The sequence below is a fragment of the Aulonocara sp. 'chitande type north' Nkhata Bay genome, linkage group LG3 (genome assembly GCF_057382095.1).
Source record: "Aulonocara sp. 'chitande type north' Nkhata Bay isolate Kocher_YH1m ecotype deep benthic linkage group LG3, A_spYH_male_GT1.1, whole genome shotgun sequence".
Lineage (NCBI taxonomy): Eukaryota > Metazoa > Chordata > Actinopteri > Cichliformes > Cichlidae > Aulonocara > Aulonocara sp. 'chitande type north' Nkhata Bay.
This window is the reverse complement of record NC_141346.1, coordinates 41,052,073-41,071,180: the sequence shown is the minus strand read 5'-3', so window position 1 is coordinate 41,071,180 and position 19,108 is coordinate 41,052,073. Positions and strand designations below refer to the sequence as shown.

Genomic DNA, 19,108 nt, shown 5'->3' with positions numbered 1-19,108 from the left:
TGTAGGTGTGTGTATGTCTGAGTCAACCGCTATATTCGTGATTTGGCCTCAAAGGGTGACTAAGAGAGACAAAGGAGTTAAACAGACAGACAGACAGCAGAAACACTTAAGACTGGGTTCATTCTTGAGCTAGAAGGCTCTTTAGGCGCATAAGCAGGGCACTCTCACATGTGTGCGCTCTGGCCCTGCACATACAACTGCTCCATTATACATTTGTCCACATGGGAAATAATGAGATCACTAAGATCATTCTCTTAGAAAAAGAAATCCATTGCATTTTCATGGCTGGTGCCCTCTGCATGCTAACAGCACGAGGCAAGAAGAAAATCCAGCTCTCCATCCATGCGCCTCTCTCTTTTTTCCTCTTCCTTTTTCTTTCTCACTCATTCCTTCCCTCTGGCTTCTGTTAATGCAAAAACTAGAGCATGTGAAGGGAATACACAAGAAGCCTGCAGACAGGGAATTGGGGAAAAATAAAAGGAAGAAGAAGGGAAATCAAAACAAAAAGTTAAAGAACAAGAACAGCTGTGGATTTCATGTCACCGGTTTGACGGCAGGTTCAAGTGTTCATATCTTCCGGGGCGCTTTGCTTTTTTGTTAGACTTCAGCAGAGGCTAACTGCGGCGGCAGAAGTGAAGTGTTTTAATTTGAGAGTCTGCAACACTGTGTGCAATGGCAACGCGTAAAATTCTAGACAAGATATGATTCCTGCTGCCAAAGTGTAAGCAGTATGCGTTATCATCGAGGCTAATTTTGCATAATATCTCCCCATGATTCATATGTCAAAGATGATCCTCGTCACAAAGTCTGCCATAAATGAACATTTCTACATAGTGGCCTTTCCCCAGAGTGTGAGTATTGTATGTTTTCATTATTAATGCTCTTTGACTAAAGGTCGAACTCGTGTTCTGGTTTTTCATCCAAACGAAAGTATTTGCTGCCTTCCTGATTTCTTAAGTTTTTTGGGCAGAAGGTTGCATATTTGTTACACTCACATGTTTCAGATTGTGAAACAAATGTTAATATTAGAAAAAGATAACCTGAGTAATTACGAAAAGCTGTTCAATTATTATTATTATTTGATTTATTAAGGGGGGAAAAGCTATCCAAACCACAGATGTGATTTTTCTTTCTTTCTTACTGTTCAAGGTTCAAGGTTCTTTATTCGTCACATGCATAGATATACAAGTGTAACACGCAGTGAAATGAAACGTGACATGGTCCTTGACTTGTGGGGGGGAGAGAACATGGTTGGTTTAATAATAACAACAGTTATGTATACTTTATTGATCCCCGTGGGGAAATTCCTCTCTGCATTTAACCCATTTACTCAGTGAAGCTGTGGGGAACCACTGGGCACCCGGGAAGCAGTGTGCAGGGACAGTACCTTGCACAGTGGTATCTCAGTGTAGTCGTTTAGTGGATTCGAACCACCGACCTTCCGATCACAGAGTCACCACTCTACCTACTGAGCTATTCCTGTTGTTTGCTGCTTGAGGTTCACTTTGTAACCCTTTCAGGACTGATAGATATCAGTGACTTGTTTCTCAGCAGCTCTAGAGTTTCATTAGATGGTGGCATGATGTGCTGCTTCTAAAGATCTTCTAGTCTACTTTACTTGGTCAGACAGGTTCTATTCAACAGGTCTGCCAGTAAACGGGCCTGTGTGTGGCTGGTAAACTTGACCTTAGAATGACTTCAGAATATATATATATATATATAGATATAGATATATATTAAAAAGCAGTTGTTTTCAAAATCTCACCAACTTCCTATTAAGACTTTGGCTGCAATAAAAAAAACAACAACAAAAAAAACCAAAACGTGTTCATCTTATGTCAAGGCCTAATTTTTAGAGCATAAAGTCTGGATGGAGGGGTTCGGGTGTTGGATACTCAATCAACTAGTCGTCTTTTTTTCTCAATCTTTTCCCCCCATCTATACTTCCATCTATTTGTCATTTCTCTGCCTTCTCCAGCTCTGTCTCCCCGCTCACTTTCTGTTATGTAAGTAGTTCTCATTAATCACTGGGCAGCTCCAACTACTAAGACCTGTATGGATTTTTGTCAAATTGCTTCTGCCACATAAATCTAGCACATATAAATTTGTGTGCATTCAACTAACAACTGATGTGTGATTAATGAGTGTGAGTGCATGTGCCTGTTCCACTGCAGATTTTAATTTTTTTTATTTTTGGCCTCACAACGCGTTGCATCAATACCTCATATCCGTAGAGGGACTTCACATGAATGGCTTTCATGGCTGCAGGTCACTGTGCGGAATGTGTGACAGCAAAGGTCACAGGGAGTCTCGCGGATGATAACTGGAGACCTCAACACACTGGTAAGAACTGGTAGCTCCCCTTATGATAAGGGTTCAGATCGCGCGAACAGGTGTGAAATGTGTGTGTTTAGTTAGTTTGTTTGTTTGCTTGTTTTAATCAATTTTAAATCATGCTTTTTATTTGTTTTTGTTTCTAATGTCTCTGTAAAGCACTTTGAATCACCTTGTCGTTGAATTGTGCTATACAAATAAATTTGCCTTGCCTTGCCTGGTGTCTGTGAAGGTTCTCAGTCATCCAGGTCATCGTAGTCAAAGGAGCTTGCAAAGAAAAGCGTCTGGACTTGGTTTTGAGTTCCCTCCCCAGACGCCTTAACGCCCACTCACATCCTGGGCCATCTGACCTCAGGAATTCGCATGATAAGGTGGGGCCAGGTTTCACAATGCGCTCACCCAAAACCCTGGCTGATTGGGACCCACACCCAGTTTCACACCTTGGCTCAGGCAATCGAGGACCATCAGGGGGTCCTTTTGTACCCTTGTGGGGGGATACTCCCACTAGGTTTAAATCTGGGACTCTCCACCATTTGACCCTAGAACTGAAGAAGCTTCTCGGATGAGAGGTGAAACGTCTTCAAGCAACTTAAAGAAGTCCAGACGCTTTTCTTTGCAAGCTCCTTTGACTCCACACACTGGTATTATATCAGTCATACCTCCTCCCTGTCAGTGTACTTACTGTTTTGTTTTTTTCAATGCTCTGATATCCAGAGCTTCTGTTACCAGGTAACATTTTTCAAGAGCATCGTATATCAGCATCACACAAGAACTGCAGGTGTTATAGTTTATTGGGGATAGCAGTGGGCATACAAAACCCAGGATATGGACATTTGAGTCCAAGATTTAAAACACCACTTCTATTAGTGGTTAGGTTAAGATATTATTTCATAGAAAATGCAATCTTTACAGCATCTGTTTTTCTCCAAGTTTGCTGTTAATGTTTGAGGTAAAAGTGTTAAAGGAGTTTCCAAGATGCTGATAAAAATCAAAATAAGGTCATCTCACTCTGCACCTCTACAGTGCTTCAAGTTCTGCTGGTTTGTTGACATTGCTCCCTGGAAGTCCAGATCCAAACACTTACATGGACTTAAAACTTCTGCAGTAAGCAAATACACTTGTATGCCAAACTGAGCCAGAGATCATGTTAAGGATCACCCACAGTGCCCAGATCTAAATACAGTGCATCAGGACTCACAGGAATGTGCATCTTGAAATCAAATGTCAACATCTACTGTAGTTCAGCTACAGCTAAAGCCCTGAGGCACCTGAAAAAGGATCTTTCACGGAAGTGAATTGTGGCTTTACGTATTGTGGCACACACACACGGTCTCAGACTGCAGGCTTACTTGTGGTTCCTATAATATTTAAAAGTAGAATGGGAGGCAGAGCCTTCAGCTTTCAGGTCCCTCTTCTGTGGAACCAGCTCCCAGTTTGGGATTGGGAGGCAGACACTCTCTCTGGTTTTAAGATTAAGCTTAAAACTTACATTTTAAATAAAGCTTATAGTTACATCTGGATCAGGTGACCCTGAATCCTTCCTAGGTTACACTGCAATTGGCCAAGGATGCTAGAAACTTCCCATGATGCAATGAATGTTTCTTCTTCTCTCACCTCTTCATGCAGCACTCTGGATTTAATCATTAGTTATTATTAATCTCTGGCTGTCTTCCACAGTGTGTGTTTTGTCATGTCTGCCTCCCATCACCTCCAACTAGTCAGTTCTGACGGCCTCCCATCCCTGAGCATGGTTCTGCTGGAGGTTTCTTCCTGCTAAAGGAGTGTTTTTTCATCCCACTGTCACCAAGTGCTTGCTCAAAGGGTGTCATCTGACTGTTGGGATTGTTCTATGTATTATTGCAGGGTCTTTACCTTCAATATAAAGTGCCCAGAGGCAAATGTTGTGATGCGCTACATAAATAAAATTAAATTGAATTATGGCTTGAACAACATTTGAGGCAATACAAATAAGCCTACCATATTGCACTTTATAGAAATGTATGTGATTGGCCATAAATTTACTCATATTAATACATTTCTTTCAGAAAACATTGACTTCAAGCAGATTAAGTGTGCTCACAGGCTGAAGCACTTAACGCGTGTGTGTCCATCTCTGCTGTGAAAGCAACAAAATTAACTGTAATGACATCATCCTCAGGGATATGATCGCAAAATAAACAGCGATAGAATTTATGTGATCACAATTAAATCAAAGTTATTGCAGGAGTTTCCTTATGAACTTGTTTATTGTTCCATCCACAACACATAAAAAAAGTTTGCCCTCAATCCCTCTGCGCATTCATAAAATAAATATGAAACAGAAATCATTTTAACAAAGCCCTAACTGCTATTCCTTAGATGCCATTTCCCGTGGTTGCCCGGGAAAAATAAAATTTTAAGACAATAAAAAAGTCATAAATTGTGGATATCAAATAGCTTCCTCAAAGGTTTATGGTTGAATTCCCCTCGCTGATGTGATTTTAGGTCGTTAATTCGCACCAGTGAGCATAAATGGGATTGAAATTTCTATTTAAATGGCATACCTCATGTTTGATGTTGGAGAAGTGATCAATGATTTCATTAATTAGCTTTACATATTTGAGTGTGGGGAATAGTGTCTTTTACCATATATTTTCTCTATTATTCTTTTGCCCTGCAGTATGCTAAGGACGTACCCTTTCTTATCCTCCGGTGCCTGTAGTTTTATCTGCCTGCTGGTTCCACACTATCTGTCCTCATAGGCTGGTTCAACACGACACCGCTGCAGTGTGGACCTTCAATTCAGGCGAATGCCCGATTACTATCGAGGCCTCACCTGCGGCTTGGTGAGGCCTTGTGCTCGCCCAGTGAAGCCTGTCGGAGGTCACTGTATTTCCAGACTTATTCGCAAATTTGTATGCATATGGATGTTTTGTTGTTGCAACGAAAAAATAATCAGGTGCTTGTGAAGCTATTGCAGTGCTCTGCTTTATAATATAATCACAAAGACAGCCTATACTGTACATCCCAATTAGAAAGACTGTAGATTTTTGTTTTGATGTGCTTTAGTTATATGAGCAATATTTTCAATCTTGTGTTTTGGCCTTGTCCTTGGCCCAGGGTAAAGACCCTACAATAATCCATGTGTCTTTGTACAACTTTACAGAAATACAAATATTAAATGTAGTCATCATGGGCATGAAAGTCATGGTATTTTTGATTTCTTGGTACTGTCCTATATCCAGGATATAAGGATTATACTGCAAACATCTTAATAAAACAAATGCAAAAGTTGGACTTTATTTTGGATTTTCTCTAATCTACACAGATTCCTGGCTTTTAAGCTTAGTCCACAGGATCATCAGCTCAAACAACATAAGTACACGTTTTTTGTGATGTGTCAACACTTTGCCAAGGTCTGGAAGAAGACTGAAATGGTCACCCTTAGATGAGAAGAAGTTAGTTAGCATATTCAGGAATCCCAGGATCCGAGAAGGCTCAAGGCCTGCCATGAACTGTAAACTGCTGGAACACCAGTATCATTGTGCACAGTGAAACCAGTTTTAATCGATTCTGGAGGCAGGTTTTATGGTTAGATGAGACAAAGATTGAGCTATTTGGCCACAATTACAAAAGTTATCTTCAGAAGAGTAAAGTTGGAGCTTTCAAGCCTAAGAACACTGTACCAACAGCAAAGCCCGATGGTGGTAGCGTCATGATCTGGGTTGTTTTGCTGCCTCTGATCCTGGTACATTGCACTAAGTGGATAGAATAATTAAATAGATTTACCTCCAATTTCTTGAATTTCACCTGAAATCAACAACTACCCAGCTGTGTCCAAAAATTTGGACACAACAGGACAGTGATCAATACATCCGAACTGGTTTTGGAATGGATGTATCAGACTAACATTAAGCTTCTGGAATGGCCATGAAAATTTATGAACTATGTTTAAAAGCCGGCTTTGTGCCTGGAAACCAATAAACTTAATTGAACTCTACCAATTCTGCCAAGAAGAGTAGTTAAATATCAAGCCAGAATTATGCCAGAATCTTGTTGATGGGCACCAAAAGTGTTGAGTGGCCCATGTACAACTTCCTATTGGATATTTAACCAAGTATTAGGGGGCCTGTACGTATACTTTTGACCCTGTGTGGATTAAGCAGAATAAAATGTCAATAAAAATGGAAGTTGTACAATATACACCCTGGAAAAGAATAGTTTAAACAAATCTTAAAGGCCCCAAATTACTGTAGCATAATGCTTAACATAATGTTTTGACACACTTCTATATTCTGTCCCCTGCTTTGTAGGGATCTGTCCACATGTCATCCATCTTTTCCATCATCTCTGCCATGTCATTTTTGAAATTTGTAAAATGAGCACAGCAAGTAAACAAACACTTGAAATTCACTTACCCCTTTAATATGCTTTGACAATGGAATGCAAGTACTAATTTCTGATTCAAGCAGTGAATGGAGGTAAATGGTAAACGGGCTGGTTCTTATGTAGTGCTTTTCAATTCCAGCTGAGCACTCAAAGCCCTTTATATAACTTGCCTCATTCACCCATTCATACAAGCATTTTCTCTAAGCTTTTCTACATAAGTGATTTCTGTCTAACATTCAAACTCAGATGAATGTATCAGAGAGCAACTTGGGTGGGGTCGGTATCTTAACCAAGGATATTTGGCAAGAAGACTGGAGCAGACAGGGATCAAACCACCACCCTTAAGATTAGTATGTGCCCTCCTGAGCCACAGCCAACCCAAATAATGGTCAGGTTAGGACCGATCTTTTTATGTCAGAATTTGGCTGCTGCTCTGTATTGGTCCATCATGGTGATTGCACCATTAGTTTCAAAGCTTTGCAAGTCAAGACTTTGATAGAACGATTTCAAAGGTAGCAGCTCTAGCGCATGACTTCAGCACTAAAAGTACTAAAAGTTGCAAATCTCAGTTTCTTGTGGATTTCTGATGTAAATTAAGTATCCATTTGGCACTGACACCCAGTAGTAATATTTCCAAGATTTTCATGTTCAAACTACCTACTGGTATCTGTTGGTGTACTGAAAGGCCATGCATATAGGTAGAAGTAAAATAGGACCCGAGGCATCTCTACGATAGATAGATAGATAGATAGATAGATAGATAGATAGATAGATAGATAGATATGCAAATTTAACACCAACGATGAGATAATCTGTTTCACATTTGACTGTATTGCTGCTGTCTCCTGCCATCCAGTGATGTCAGGCATTTTTGCACAATGTCTCTTGTTCTTATTTATAGTATTCATAATATTCAGTCACTGTTTTTATTCATTAAAAATAAATCTCAAAACAATTCATTGGTATGCATTGCCTAAACATTAATTACATTCAGTTTCATTCTAATTTGTATTAATTTCCCCCTGTCTCAACAGAAAAATTAATACTACCCGCTGTTCATCCCATGCAAGGCAATTCAAATTTTCATTTTTTTTTGTCAGAGAGAACAAGAAAATGAGTGAGACAATTTGCATATCAACATGACTGAATCCTAGTATTTCTTAGAAGTGGCATCTTTTGAAGACAAACATGGAGAAAAAGATAATTGTCGCATATAAACAAACTCCTCGGCTTTGTGGAAGAACTATGTTTTTCTCCTGTCCAATATTTTCAGGAATGATACGACACAACTCTACAGTCATGTTTTCATTGTATGTTCTCTTATGTCTCTATGACAGCTAAAGGGGGGGGGACTTTCTCCATGTTATTGAACACTGCATTGTAGTTCTATATAAAGATGCCATTAGCAGTTTGAGTGTGTAGGAGAGGCTGCAGCAGGCTGTTAATCAGAGCGTAGGGAAAGGATTAGAATGGATCTCTAATTACCTAGACTGTAATCGCCTCATATATCAACCCAGACACAAAGGCAAGATTGGAAACCTATACTAAACTATATATGAATATAATACTATCCATAGTGATGACTAGTTCATGTTAATGAGATAACGTTATGTAATTGATTTCTAAAATATCAGTAATAGTAATCAGTTACAGCTACCGAGAAAAATTAAAATGTGAAACATTACAATAAAGATATATATACAATTATGTAAAATGAAACATTCATTGAATTGCTTTGAAACTGTTTGCACTGCAGACTTTGATTGCAGATTCTATTGTTAGACAAGGACAAAAATGTTTCTCATGGCTGGAAATTCAGCAATATTTTACCTGTGAAAAATGAAAAGGGACCTGACATTATTGTGCAGAAAAAATATCAATGTGAAAATGCTCAATTTCAAAGATGTGAAAAGATGTTAATTTTATCCTATTCAGTCACGTGAACTTTTTAAAAGTTCTTTATAAAGCAAAGTATAATTAATTACGAATTGATCAAACATAGAAAGTGTAATTATAATAAGAAGAGTTGCAAAGCTTATTATATTTCCTTTTTTTTAAATCGCATTTTTAATACCATATGGAAAAGAATAACAGACAAAGCTTCCAAACTCAATTTGACAAATTAATGTTATTCTTCTTTGGAGGATGCAAATTTACAAGATCGTGTTTAGAATATTTAATAGAGCAATCCTCAAAACTATTTTGTAATCCATTTAAAATGTTCTCATAAATTTAAGCTGCATGAATTTTGTTACAACTGGATCAAATGTGTAATGTAAGTGTTGCAAACAGAGTCAAACTAACAAAGAATCATTACCTTATTCTGCAATGAACTTGATCTCTGTGGAGTTAGTCATGTTAATGTTTTGGATGTCGTGTCGACTAATTTCATTTTTCAGCCACAATAAATACATAAATAAACATTTTGTTTTATATAAAGATAAGTTGTGATAAGTAATTTGCTTACCTCATGGTCAAGACTAAAAATGTAAGTTTAGAAAAGCAAAACAAAACTGTAAGATATTTAGTATAGACAGATTATTAGACACTGCCACTGTTATGTGCAACAGTTTGCTAACACATTAGCAATAGCTACCTTTACAAGGTTACAATTCATCTAGCATTGGACAAAAAATAGTAATTGTAGAATTAGCAATTAAATGATCAAAGTTTTGTAATTTTTTTAAACATACACATTAAAAAAAAAATGGAATTAAAAACTCTTCAAAGACAGGTGTTGTTTTACCATGTTATATTTTAATTTCTGCAGAGACAAAAATGACAAGCAATTTATTTACACAAACCTGTACAAAAGCAAATTAAATTATGTAAAATATCTCATAAATAGAAGTGGACTTGCGTTCAATACACTTTGCCATGTTCAGCTAAGCTGCGTGCATAGTGACTCATATTAAACGATGATAAATTTGTTCCTTGATTTCTATATCAACATCCAAGTCGCAGGACAAATAGTAATGGTTAATATTACAAATCTCATTACACATTGTGAATGCTATACGTATAGAACAGAGCACAGACTGAACACATACCTCAGGTAGCAACAAAGAGAATTTCAACATAAATCCCACCTGCTATTGTCCAGATTTTTGTACCACTACCCCAAATAAAAACAGTCTATCACCACTCAAAGATTATATGGTGTTGACTGTGCTTCTGCTTTCATTTCTGCTTCTTTTTCAGACACTTGCTCTACAGAGACTTTGTTTTCATTTTATCTGATCTCGAAATGCAAGGCATCACCTTGCAACACCATAGCGAACCCTGTACCGTGCTTAGTTGTAGGACAGGGTTTCATCATCTGCTGATATGCATACACTGTAAATCTTTCTGTACGAGTGTTGTGTTGCATGGCACATCCTGAGGTGTGTGTTCTGTCAGCCACTCTACCTTGCAGCTTTTTCCCTCCACACTTCCATTCCTAGTAAACCGTCACATTAGCATTTTTATCTCTAGGCTCCCTCAACTCTGAGCAGTCAAATGTCTCCAAGCATTTTTTTTAAATTTCTTTTTCCTTCTCTCTATCCTGCTAAGCTTCTAAAATCAGTCCTAGAGCTTGTTTCATGCACAAAGAAGGTTACTTGACCTCGGATGTCACACATGTACATGAGTGGAACACGACAAAAAAATCCATTATATCGTTATTATTTCTACCAACAAGCAACTTTTGAATGTACCCGCACTCATTCGGTAATGCACTAAGCTAGGAATGGATATTTCAACAAGGTAATTGAACCCAAAGAGCAATAGCCGTTTGACTATTAGACCTACAGGCTCACTGACATTTGACTGGTCGTCCTTCAACAAGCCTTTGACATCATGGGATTTCATCTAAGATATGCAAATGTATTTCAGTCCTTAAATGCCACCCCATCTATTTTTGTGTTGCATGTCAACGTAATTGTTTATGCACCATTCCAAACCAACATTTAATCATACCGATTGGTATAAAAAGGCACAATTGCATATTTGCATTCACTCTAGTTTTTTTTTTTTTTGTATGTTTCTTTTTTTTTTCCCTTTTTTTTCTTTTTTTTTCACTCTAAATATACAAAGTGGCACCAGGTAAAGAAAAAACACATAGTATACTGATGATCATTTTCACGGCTTTTGACTGTTATTGTGAAACAATATCTGTGAGTTTAAAAAAATCAAATAAAAAAGGAGTATTTTTTAAAAAAAGCAATCAAAAGCTTCAGGTAAAAAGTTGATGAAAAAGAAAACATATGAAAGATATGGGTTTTTGTTGTAGCACGAGGTGAAACAATAATGAAAATTAAGCATGAAAAATGCATGGAGGGGGTAAAATAAATCCACAGCATAGTCCAAATCGATGTACTAAGTTGTCCTACGTAACTCGTGTTTTTAGGTATAACAAAAGCAAAAACGATGAATTTCTGTGTTTACAGGGATAACATTTTTTTTGTACATTTTGTTTTACAGTTTTTTTTCTTCTTCCTTCTCAGTAAGTGAAGTAAGTTCCCATTAAACGTGCAGTAAAAAGTAAGTATTTATGTATACAGTTGATAAGTATAGGAGCACTTTCTTTCAAACAACGAGTAGTACTTACAGACTATAGATTAACGGAAATGCAAGAAAAAGCATCTCCGGTCAAACCAAAGGGGTTTTGCTAACATACAAAAAGTTCCATTGCATCTTTTGCTTTATTACAGTCATGAGATTTTGCACCTCTGTAGCTGCAAAGAAAAAAAAAAAGTCACTGGAGACAGGGAGGCACAACATCTCAACATTGTTATGTGTCTGTTTAACTGGTCATAAAGCATCAGCTCTGTGGGTGTAATGGATGTTTTGTTGAGACATCACATTCTTATCGTTCAAACTCAAACCTTCATTTTTAAAAAAAAGAATAGTTCTTCGTGTACTTACAGCAAAGTTCTCTCTGTTTTGTGTCTGCGTGTTATAAAAGAAAAAGAAAAAAGGGAATGCTTCGTATTACTTACGAAGCTTTTGGTTTTAACTGTAACACCAAATTTTTCAGCCTGTAATCCAAAACCCTTCAGGAATCTGCTCATTCAGAAGTTGCGTTTTGATTGTTCTCCATTGAGCTGATTCTTACATTCATGCCCAAAGAGCCTTCGCTGTGTACTAAGGGAAGCGGCATGTACTACTGGTAGAACAGGTCTTAGACAGCCACTTGTGGGTTAATGTCACCTCGAAGGCTTGAGAAGAAGAGAAAGAGAAGTTGATGCTTGTTGGTCACATGTGCATTATGATATTTATTGCTCAGTCCTATCACACAACAACAACAACAAAAAAGAAAATAACAGTTTTTAGAAAAAGCTGTACTTGCAGCTGTTTTTAGGACCAACTAGGCCATGTGTATGCTTCCCCCCTCCCCCCAGCCTATTATTGGTGTACATCTACAGTGGCCTATACAAACACACTATATACTGCATATCTGGCCCGTACACACATACAGTTTCCATTGAACCTTGACAATTTTAATCTCATGCCACACACTGTGCTTACCCAGGATTTTCAATGAGTCAGTATAGCAGCGCCAGCGGCCTCAGTTAAATGAATCTGCCTTTTCTGTATGTGTGTGTCTGCATGTGTGTGTTTGAGAAAAACAGGGTAAGTATCACAACTTGGTATAAATACTAGCATCCCACTAAGGTGATCCGAAATGTACAATTGTGGACACACATGCTGCTCTAGCCAATGCGGTTGTAGACGATGGCTGTAAGATCTTGCATTTATTAGGAAGGTTCGGGTCTCAATCTCGCCAATCAAAGACAAAGAACGAGAGACTGAGGAAAGGTAGCGAGACAAAAGGGAATGAGAGCGGTTAGCGCTGTTGCTATGAGCTGATGTTTATGTACAACGAGTGACTCCTGTAGAGAGCGTGCACACTGGTAGTTTAGAGTCAGTCACTGAAAGTTTGTCAGTCTATCAGTAGGGTTGTAGTCAAACCATGGGGGTTACTGCAGCAAACTGCATTGGCTCCCATTTCCATCCACGAATTCCCACATCGGGAGAGGAACGAGTATTTAAAGCTTAGTCTTTCCCCTCCTTATAAGATTCGAAAGCGGTTGACTTTTGGTCTGCAACGTTTATCACAAACAGTAAAGATGACAGAATCCGTGGTCCGTGTTACACCATGAGACCATGAATTTGTCCAGTATATTACTTCAGCCACAAAACATCATGTCCAGACACTGTTCTTTGAAATTTAAAAAAAAAGGGCATATCCAGACACACTGTAAAGTCAAAATAGTTTACATGTACAGCTTTGTTTCTAGAAAAAACACAAACAGAAAAAAACGACGTGGGCTCTTTTGTATAGCGTCAACTTCAGGGAATGGGGCCCTTAATGAGAACAGGGGTTAATGCATGCATGCACTGTATATGTAAAATGAGCTGATTACTGTACAGACTGACTGTCAGGCAGCAGACTGTGTCCTAAGAGCCCGACTCGCCAGTAGAACAACCTCAGAGAGAGTTGAATCAGTGCCCTCAGCAGTTCTTCCTCCTCCTCCTTTCGTCCAGTTAATGGCCAGAATTAGCACTTTAAAAAAACGGTGACTATGTTTATATATCCACAGGGATTTTTCATTAAGAAGCTGTCGCAAAAAAGTCTTTGGAGAAAGTGTGGCTAAAAGCTTCTAAAGCTGTAATGGTGGTGGGTAAGCAGCTATGCTTATTGTTGTGTTTGAATGCCACACGTTGTGACACACGAGGAGCTCTTCCAGCTCACAGATACACCTCCCGTCGCGTCAGAGTACCACATGTTGTGGGCTTGTACTCCCCGGTAGGTGCAAGGGGGATCTCCTCGGTGGGGTGGCCCAGCACCTCCTCCCCGGCTCCTGGCGAGCCATAGGGAGGCGAGCCGAAGGCCTCATAGGAGGAGGAGGAGGAGGCCGCCATCTTCTTGTTGAGCAGGTTGCGATTGCGGTCACCCATCATGTGAGCAGCGGTGGGGTCTCCGTTGGCCATGGCGGCCATGGCGAGGGTCTCTTGGCTGCCGGGCTGCTCGGCGCTGCTGCTGCCGCTGCCGTTGCCGCTCATGAAAGTAGAAAGCTTTGGTTGTTGGGGGGTGGTGGTTGACTTAGATGGCCGTCGCTCGGGCGACGTGCGCACAGGCATCCAGCAGGAGTCCGAGTGGCCATACTCGTCACATTCCCGCGTGCACTTGCCAGTCATGGCTACGTCAGGCAAGGGCCGGGAGTCTAGAAGAAGCAGAAGAGAAAACCAAAAGTAAGTGACGCTGCTTGTTTTGCTAAAGTGGGCTATTTAATGATAAAACTAACGATGGTAATGACACACTCTCCTACCACTAAGTGTTTGTTTGTGGTATGTGTTACATGATTGGGCTGTCATGAATTCCTTCATTCGATGCGTGAATCTGTAACTTTTCCCTAATGAGGTCATCAACGCATCTGAATGTTAATGAAGAAGGTAGAAAACAATAGAAACTGGTCATGATGGTTGCCAGGCACCCACTTCCACAGCTAATCTGAGTTCCAATTTTTCATCCCTAGTGAGTCCAATAAGGCTTTTACGGAGAGAGGTTGTTCTCGTTTTCATGCAGAACCCATACCACATGACAGAAAAAAGTAAAACCAAAAAAAACCAGAGAAGACTCCACTGGTACGACAACAGCCCCAAACAAAAAAAAAAAAACTGTGGCGTGAATCAGAGTTGAAATAATGTCATGCTTCAAAACGCGCTTGTGCTGAGAGGGGAAGGGAGGAGAGGGGAAGGGAGGAGAGGGGACCAGTGATGAAGATAGAAGAGAAGAGGTCAGTTTACACTTTCGGTGTGTTTAAAGATACAAAATTAAGCCTGCTCTGTGTGGGAGTGTGCTTGTGTGTGTCTCTAATAATCGTGCGGCTGAGGATTTTTGGGAGAAGAGAGCACCGACAAGAGCCTGTTTTCTTATTTTGGTGATTGGCAGACGGCTATCATGCTCTGATCTAAGTAGCTTAATAGCTTTGCGTGGCTCAAGCACTCTGATATCCTCTTAAATTCCGTAATAGGAGTCTTAACAAATTGCCTAGCAGGGCGCTGGCCTCAGATTAACCACGTCTACTGCATTATTGTAGAAAGCAAATTATGTGCTTACAGTGCTAAATCAGGACAACAGGTTGGACAGATATCCTTCTGTCAATAGCTACTGTCAGACTCTATGAAGTATATTAACCCAAATGCAAAGCAGAGCTAATGAATTGGTTCAATATGAGACCAAAACCGTAAGGAAGGAAGAAAAGGAGGATCCCGAATGCTTAGACGCTACACAGTGCCAAAGGTAACACAAGTGCCGGTGTTATAGAGATGCTGTGTTAATGTCTTTTTATTCATGACCTGATGGAAAGTATGGAAACCCAAAAATCAAGCAAAAGCGTTGGTGAGTGCAAACCAAGCCAAGCATGCCTTTACCTTTAAGAAAAACAACAACAGAAATGAAAAATAAAAGAGTTTGGACCATGGCTTACTTTTAATGCTCTTTTTCTCCTGTAAAAGACAAAAAAAATTTGAAATCAATCGTTATGCCTTTATGTCACGCATTTTATATATATATATATATATATTATATGTACTGCAAGAGAAACCTTGAGCAGCCTTCAAACTGTAACTAAAAGACACGCTGACAGCGGCACAAAAAAGTTTTATGCAGAGCAGACACATGACTGAGGACAGAATGCAGCCGAGACAAGGACAGCAAAGAAAGGGGAGACAGATAACACAGAAATGAGGGTCTTCTAAAGTCCTGCTGATTTGGTTTTCGCCTCATCAAACAAATCACTTGTTCCACTATGAAATTTGCCTCACAGCAAAGCATCTGATAGGACTTCAAGAGTGCCATTCCTACGCTCTCGGAAGCTTATCTTTGTTAAAGATCTGTTTGCGGTCTGTTTTCATGTCGGCGTCAACTGTGTAATGCTAGTCAATATATAGACAAAGCCTCAGGGGCATAAGCACCGCTCGGCAATAAGAAACTCAAATAACCAAATAAAACAAATCTGTGGGTTATTTTTCCATGTCTGAGGGCTCACAATACAAGTATTCGCGCCTAATGACTTGTAAACAGCTAAAGAAATTAGAAGAATGGCGTGGAAAATAAGTGAAATAGATGCGAGCGCAATCACAGTTAATGGCGGCTGATGTGTGATGCAAATGATAACCTTTGCTTCAGATCGGCACCGTGTTTTCTTCCTCCCTCCCTTCCTTCCTTTTCCCTGCCTCACAGCTATCAAGGAGATAAGTGGACACCAAGTACTGATTGTCTCGCTCATTTACACATAGGATTGAGCCATTAAGCTACCCACAATGCACAGCAGCTCTCTCGGGGCCCGTTTCGTGGCCCTGCTCCTGAATGCTCATCCAACTGGATTCTCACCTCACTCACATTCAGGCAAACTACTCCACAAAAAAAACAAAAAAACAGCAGGGCAGGGAAGACCACTCGCTACCTCCAGCTCTCGTGGGTAAGCAGTCAACCTTCAGCAGCACCGTCTCTGCCGCCCTGCGCAGTGAGATGCTGAGGTAGTTAGCCAGTGCTCAGTGTGTTGTGCACACTGTAAGGAGGCTGATTTTCTAGCTATGGTCCATTGACTCTGCAGGCTTGCTAAAAATGAAGACATTTCCGACTGAGCTAATGAATTGGGCTGCTACATCAAAGCAAAAATACTTTTTTTTCCCTTCTTCTTCTCTCTTTCTCCCTTCACGAGCGTGACCTCCCCCAGAGGTTGGACCATCAATATGAAACCATTTAAATCCATCTGTCCTTTAGCTTTGGACAAATAAGTGCGCCGGAGCCGGGTTCAGCTGAGAGTAGTTCCTCCACCTGCTGGCTGAGGCCGTGCTAAATGAAATCTAGCATCACGTTGATTGTTTATCTTACCGAGAAGAGAAAGAAACATTATTCCTACATTTTCCCACTTATGAGCCCACGCTGGGCCGCTCGATTCCTACTCACTCGAAATCTTAAGGATGTAAATCTGAACAATGAAAGCTGAAAAATAAAATAGTGTAATTATTGCCAGTTTGTTTCAATGGAGAGGACGCGCTGTGCTGCTTTCCATACACACACACGGGGCCCTTTCAAGAGCCAATTCAGAAATGAGGTCGTATAGAATATCTTCAAAGGAAAAGCCCTTGAGCCCACACAGCAGAGTCGCTGGCTTTTTGCTACAATATTCGCAAACGTCCTCCGCACCCACGCTTGCTGACCACCATACGGCACAATGCAAGTGGGTCAGATCTGGCGTGTTAAAAAAGCCTACTGCGACACTGAGAGCCAAACAAGGAGGCCTCTCCATCCTGGGTCACATCCCTAGGGCTCAGACCTTTTATTTTATTGTTGTTGCTTTTTTATATGGGGATCCAGAGCTAGAAAACTAGTGTGGATGCCCACTCTCTACATGGCTGGAAGACAAGAACTTTCAGCCGAGTGGAGGCTGGTCTGCTAATAATGGCCACGACTTACATTCGCTCAAAAGGAGGCTTCTGAAGGATGAAGGGAGGAGTGCCGATAATGACTCGGGGATTGACAAGAGCCAGAAGAGGAACAAAAGTGCCGAGATGCCTCAGTACAAGCGACGCTCTGAGATGTCAGTGCCCCATGCTGCGCGCACATTTTTAAGGGGTATAAAAAGAAGACCTCCTTCAGCTGTGCAGGGAAAAAAGAAGCAGGCTGAAAGTGGGCCAGCGGCTGCACCAATCGTCGAGCTGCGGCTTTTCTTTAGTCAGCCACCCCTATCAGCTGACTAGCTTACACTTTGGGTATTTCAAAGAGCCTACGCTGCTTGGGTACAGTAGCGATTTGATGCGGTGTCTTTAGCGCTTGCTAAGATGTTGCAGTGGTAGTAAAAAAAAAAAGAAAAAAAGAGAAAAAAAACAGAGCGCCAGACTGTCCGGGCATTTGCACACACTTTACAGATTAAAATTTGTTCTGTTTTGTTTATGTCAGAGTAGCGTATTGCGTGTTTTCACTACAGCGTGTCAGCGAGTTCATGTGATGGTCACTTTTTTTTCTGCAACAATCTCTGAGGCTTTCTCATTTCTGGCCAGCAGATTCAACGCAAAAAGCCAAAGCAAGGGATGGAGGGAAAATGAGGAAATAAAATAGAGATGATGCGCCTGCACGCATTTTTTTCTTCTTTTTCTCTTTGTATGTGTGTCTACTCTGTGTCTTTGACAGACATTGCACTTGGCTGGATAGCAGATAGGGGTCGGAGCGGAAAAAGGAGGCGAAGGGCATGAGGGAGAAGACGCAGACAGGGATGATGTAGAGAGCGAAGGACAGGCAGAAAGAGAATAAAGGAGAGTGATAGAGAGTGTGTGTTTGTGTGTGTGCTGAGTATAGCAGGGTCGGGGCATGGGAGAAGGAAAAACAGCAGACTGACTGGAGAAGACAGCATGGCTGCCTCTGGGCCGTCACAGGCCAAACATACTGCCAAAGAGAGCAGTTCAGAGGAGAAGAGAGTAGGGGAGACAAGGGGGAGATGAGGAAGAATTGAGGACATTAGCAAAGACAGGAAAGGGGGGGAGATCGCAGGAGGATAAAGAAAGGCCAGAAGAATAAAACAGAATATGTGGTCTAGTGTAAATAGTTCCTGGTATGCCACTCCATGTCTGTTCTAGCAAGCGCACATTAACTCATCAATCCAAAGCCTTAATTTAGCCTGTTTCAAGCTTCGGATTATTCCTCTAAACAATGAGGTCCTGTGTGCAGCCAGATGCAAGGCGCCACTCACCTCTCTTCTAACTCAACCTAATGTGCTTCTGTCTCACTCTCCTTTATTAAGAAGGCAAAAAAGGAAGGCTATGACCTCCCAAATGCCATTTACGCCCGTCCACATGATTTCAATTTCTCGATTAAGACAAGAGATAAGAGAAAGATTTCAGGGCCTTGAAGAAGGTGTCTGTGTGTGAGAGCAGAGTCTAGCCTAGAAACGGACATGTGATTGCCCTGCAGCCCTGGTGAAAGGCCCTCCCTGTATCGACTTTTCTATTTTTGCAATCACGGTGCACAGTGACGACGTACGTTGCCGGGTGTCGTTGGAGCAGCTTTTGGAAACGCTCTGGTGTCTGTGAGGAAAAATGCAAAAAAAAGAAGGGGGGACAAGTGTGAAGGGGTACGAGGAGACAAGAAAAAGTGGAACAAATGAGCCCGAGTTAGGGATCAAGCATTAAAAAAAACAACAACACCAAAGAGTGCTAGCGTTCCCCCCACAGTTGCTCAGCAGTCGTCTTTCTTGTTTCCCTCTTTCTACTCGTTCGCGCCTCTAATAGGGTCCCGTTTAATTAGCTGAAAACTTGCCGACTAATTATGGCACAGAGCGAGTCTCTCCGTGTTTGGCGGTCTCACTTTTTTTTTTTGCAGGGCCCCTGTGGCACTGCCTTGAAGCTGAGAGGTCCTCAG

The 19,108-nt window shown here is 40.7% G+C and overlaps 1 protein-coding gene across 7 annotated transcripts in view; it reads right to left on the bottom strand.

The window, feature by feature from the left end:
* Positions 1-9,445: 9,445 nt before the first annotated feature.
* The window catches only part of pcdh7b (protocadherin 7b), a 123,075-nt gene continuing 113,412 nt past the window's right edge, over positions 9,446-19,108 (bottom strand). For 4 of the 7 annotated variants that reach the window (XM_086281198.1, XM_086281185.1, XM_086281190.1 and 1 more), the window contains one exon: positions 9,446-13,910. In XM_086281198.1, the coding sequence (XP_086137324.1) occupies positions 13,435-13,910 (476 nt within the window). In that variant the 3' untranslated portion in view covers positions 9,446-13,434. Of the gene's footprint in view, positions 13,911-15,176; positions 15,196-19,108 lie in introns of all 7 variants that reach the window. The other 3 variants (XM_086281206.1, XM_086281210.1, XM_086281221.1) reach the window with 3 other exon arrangements.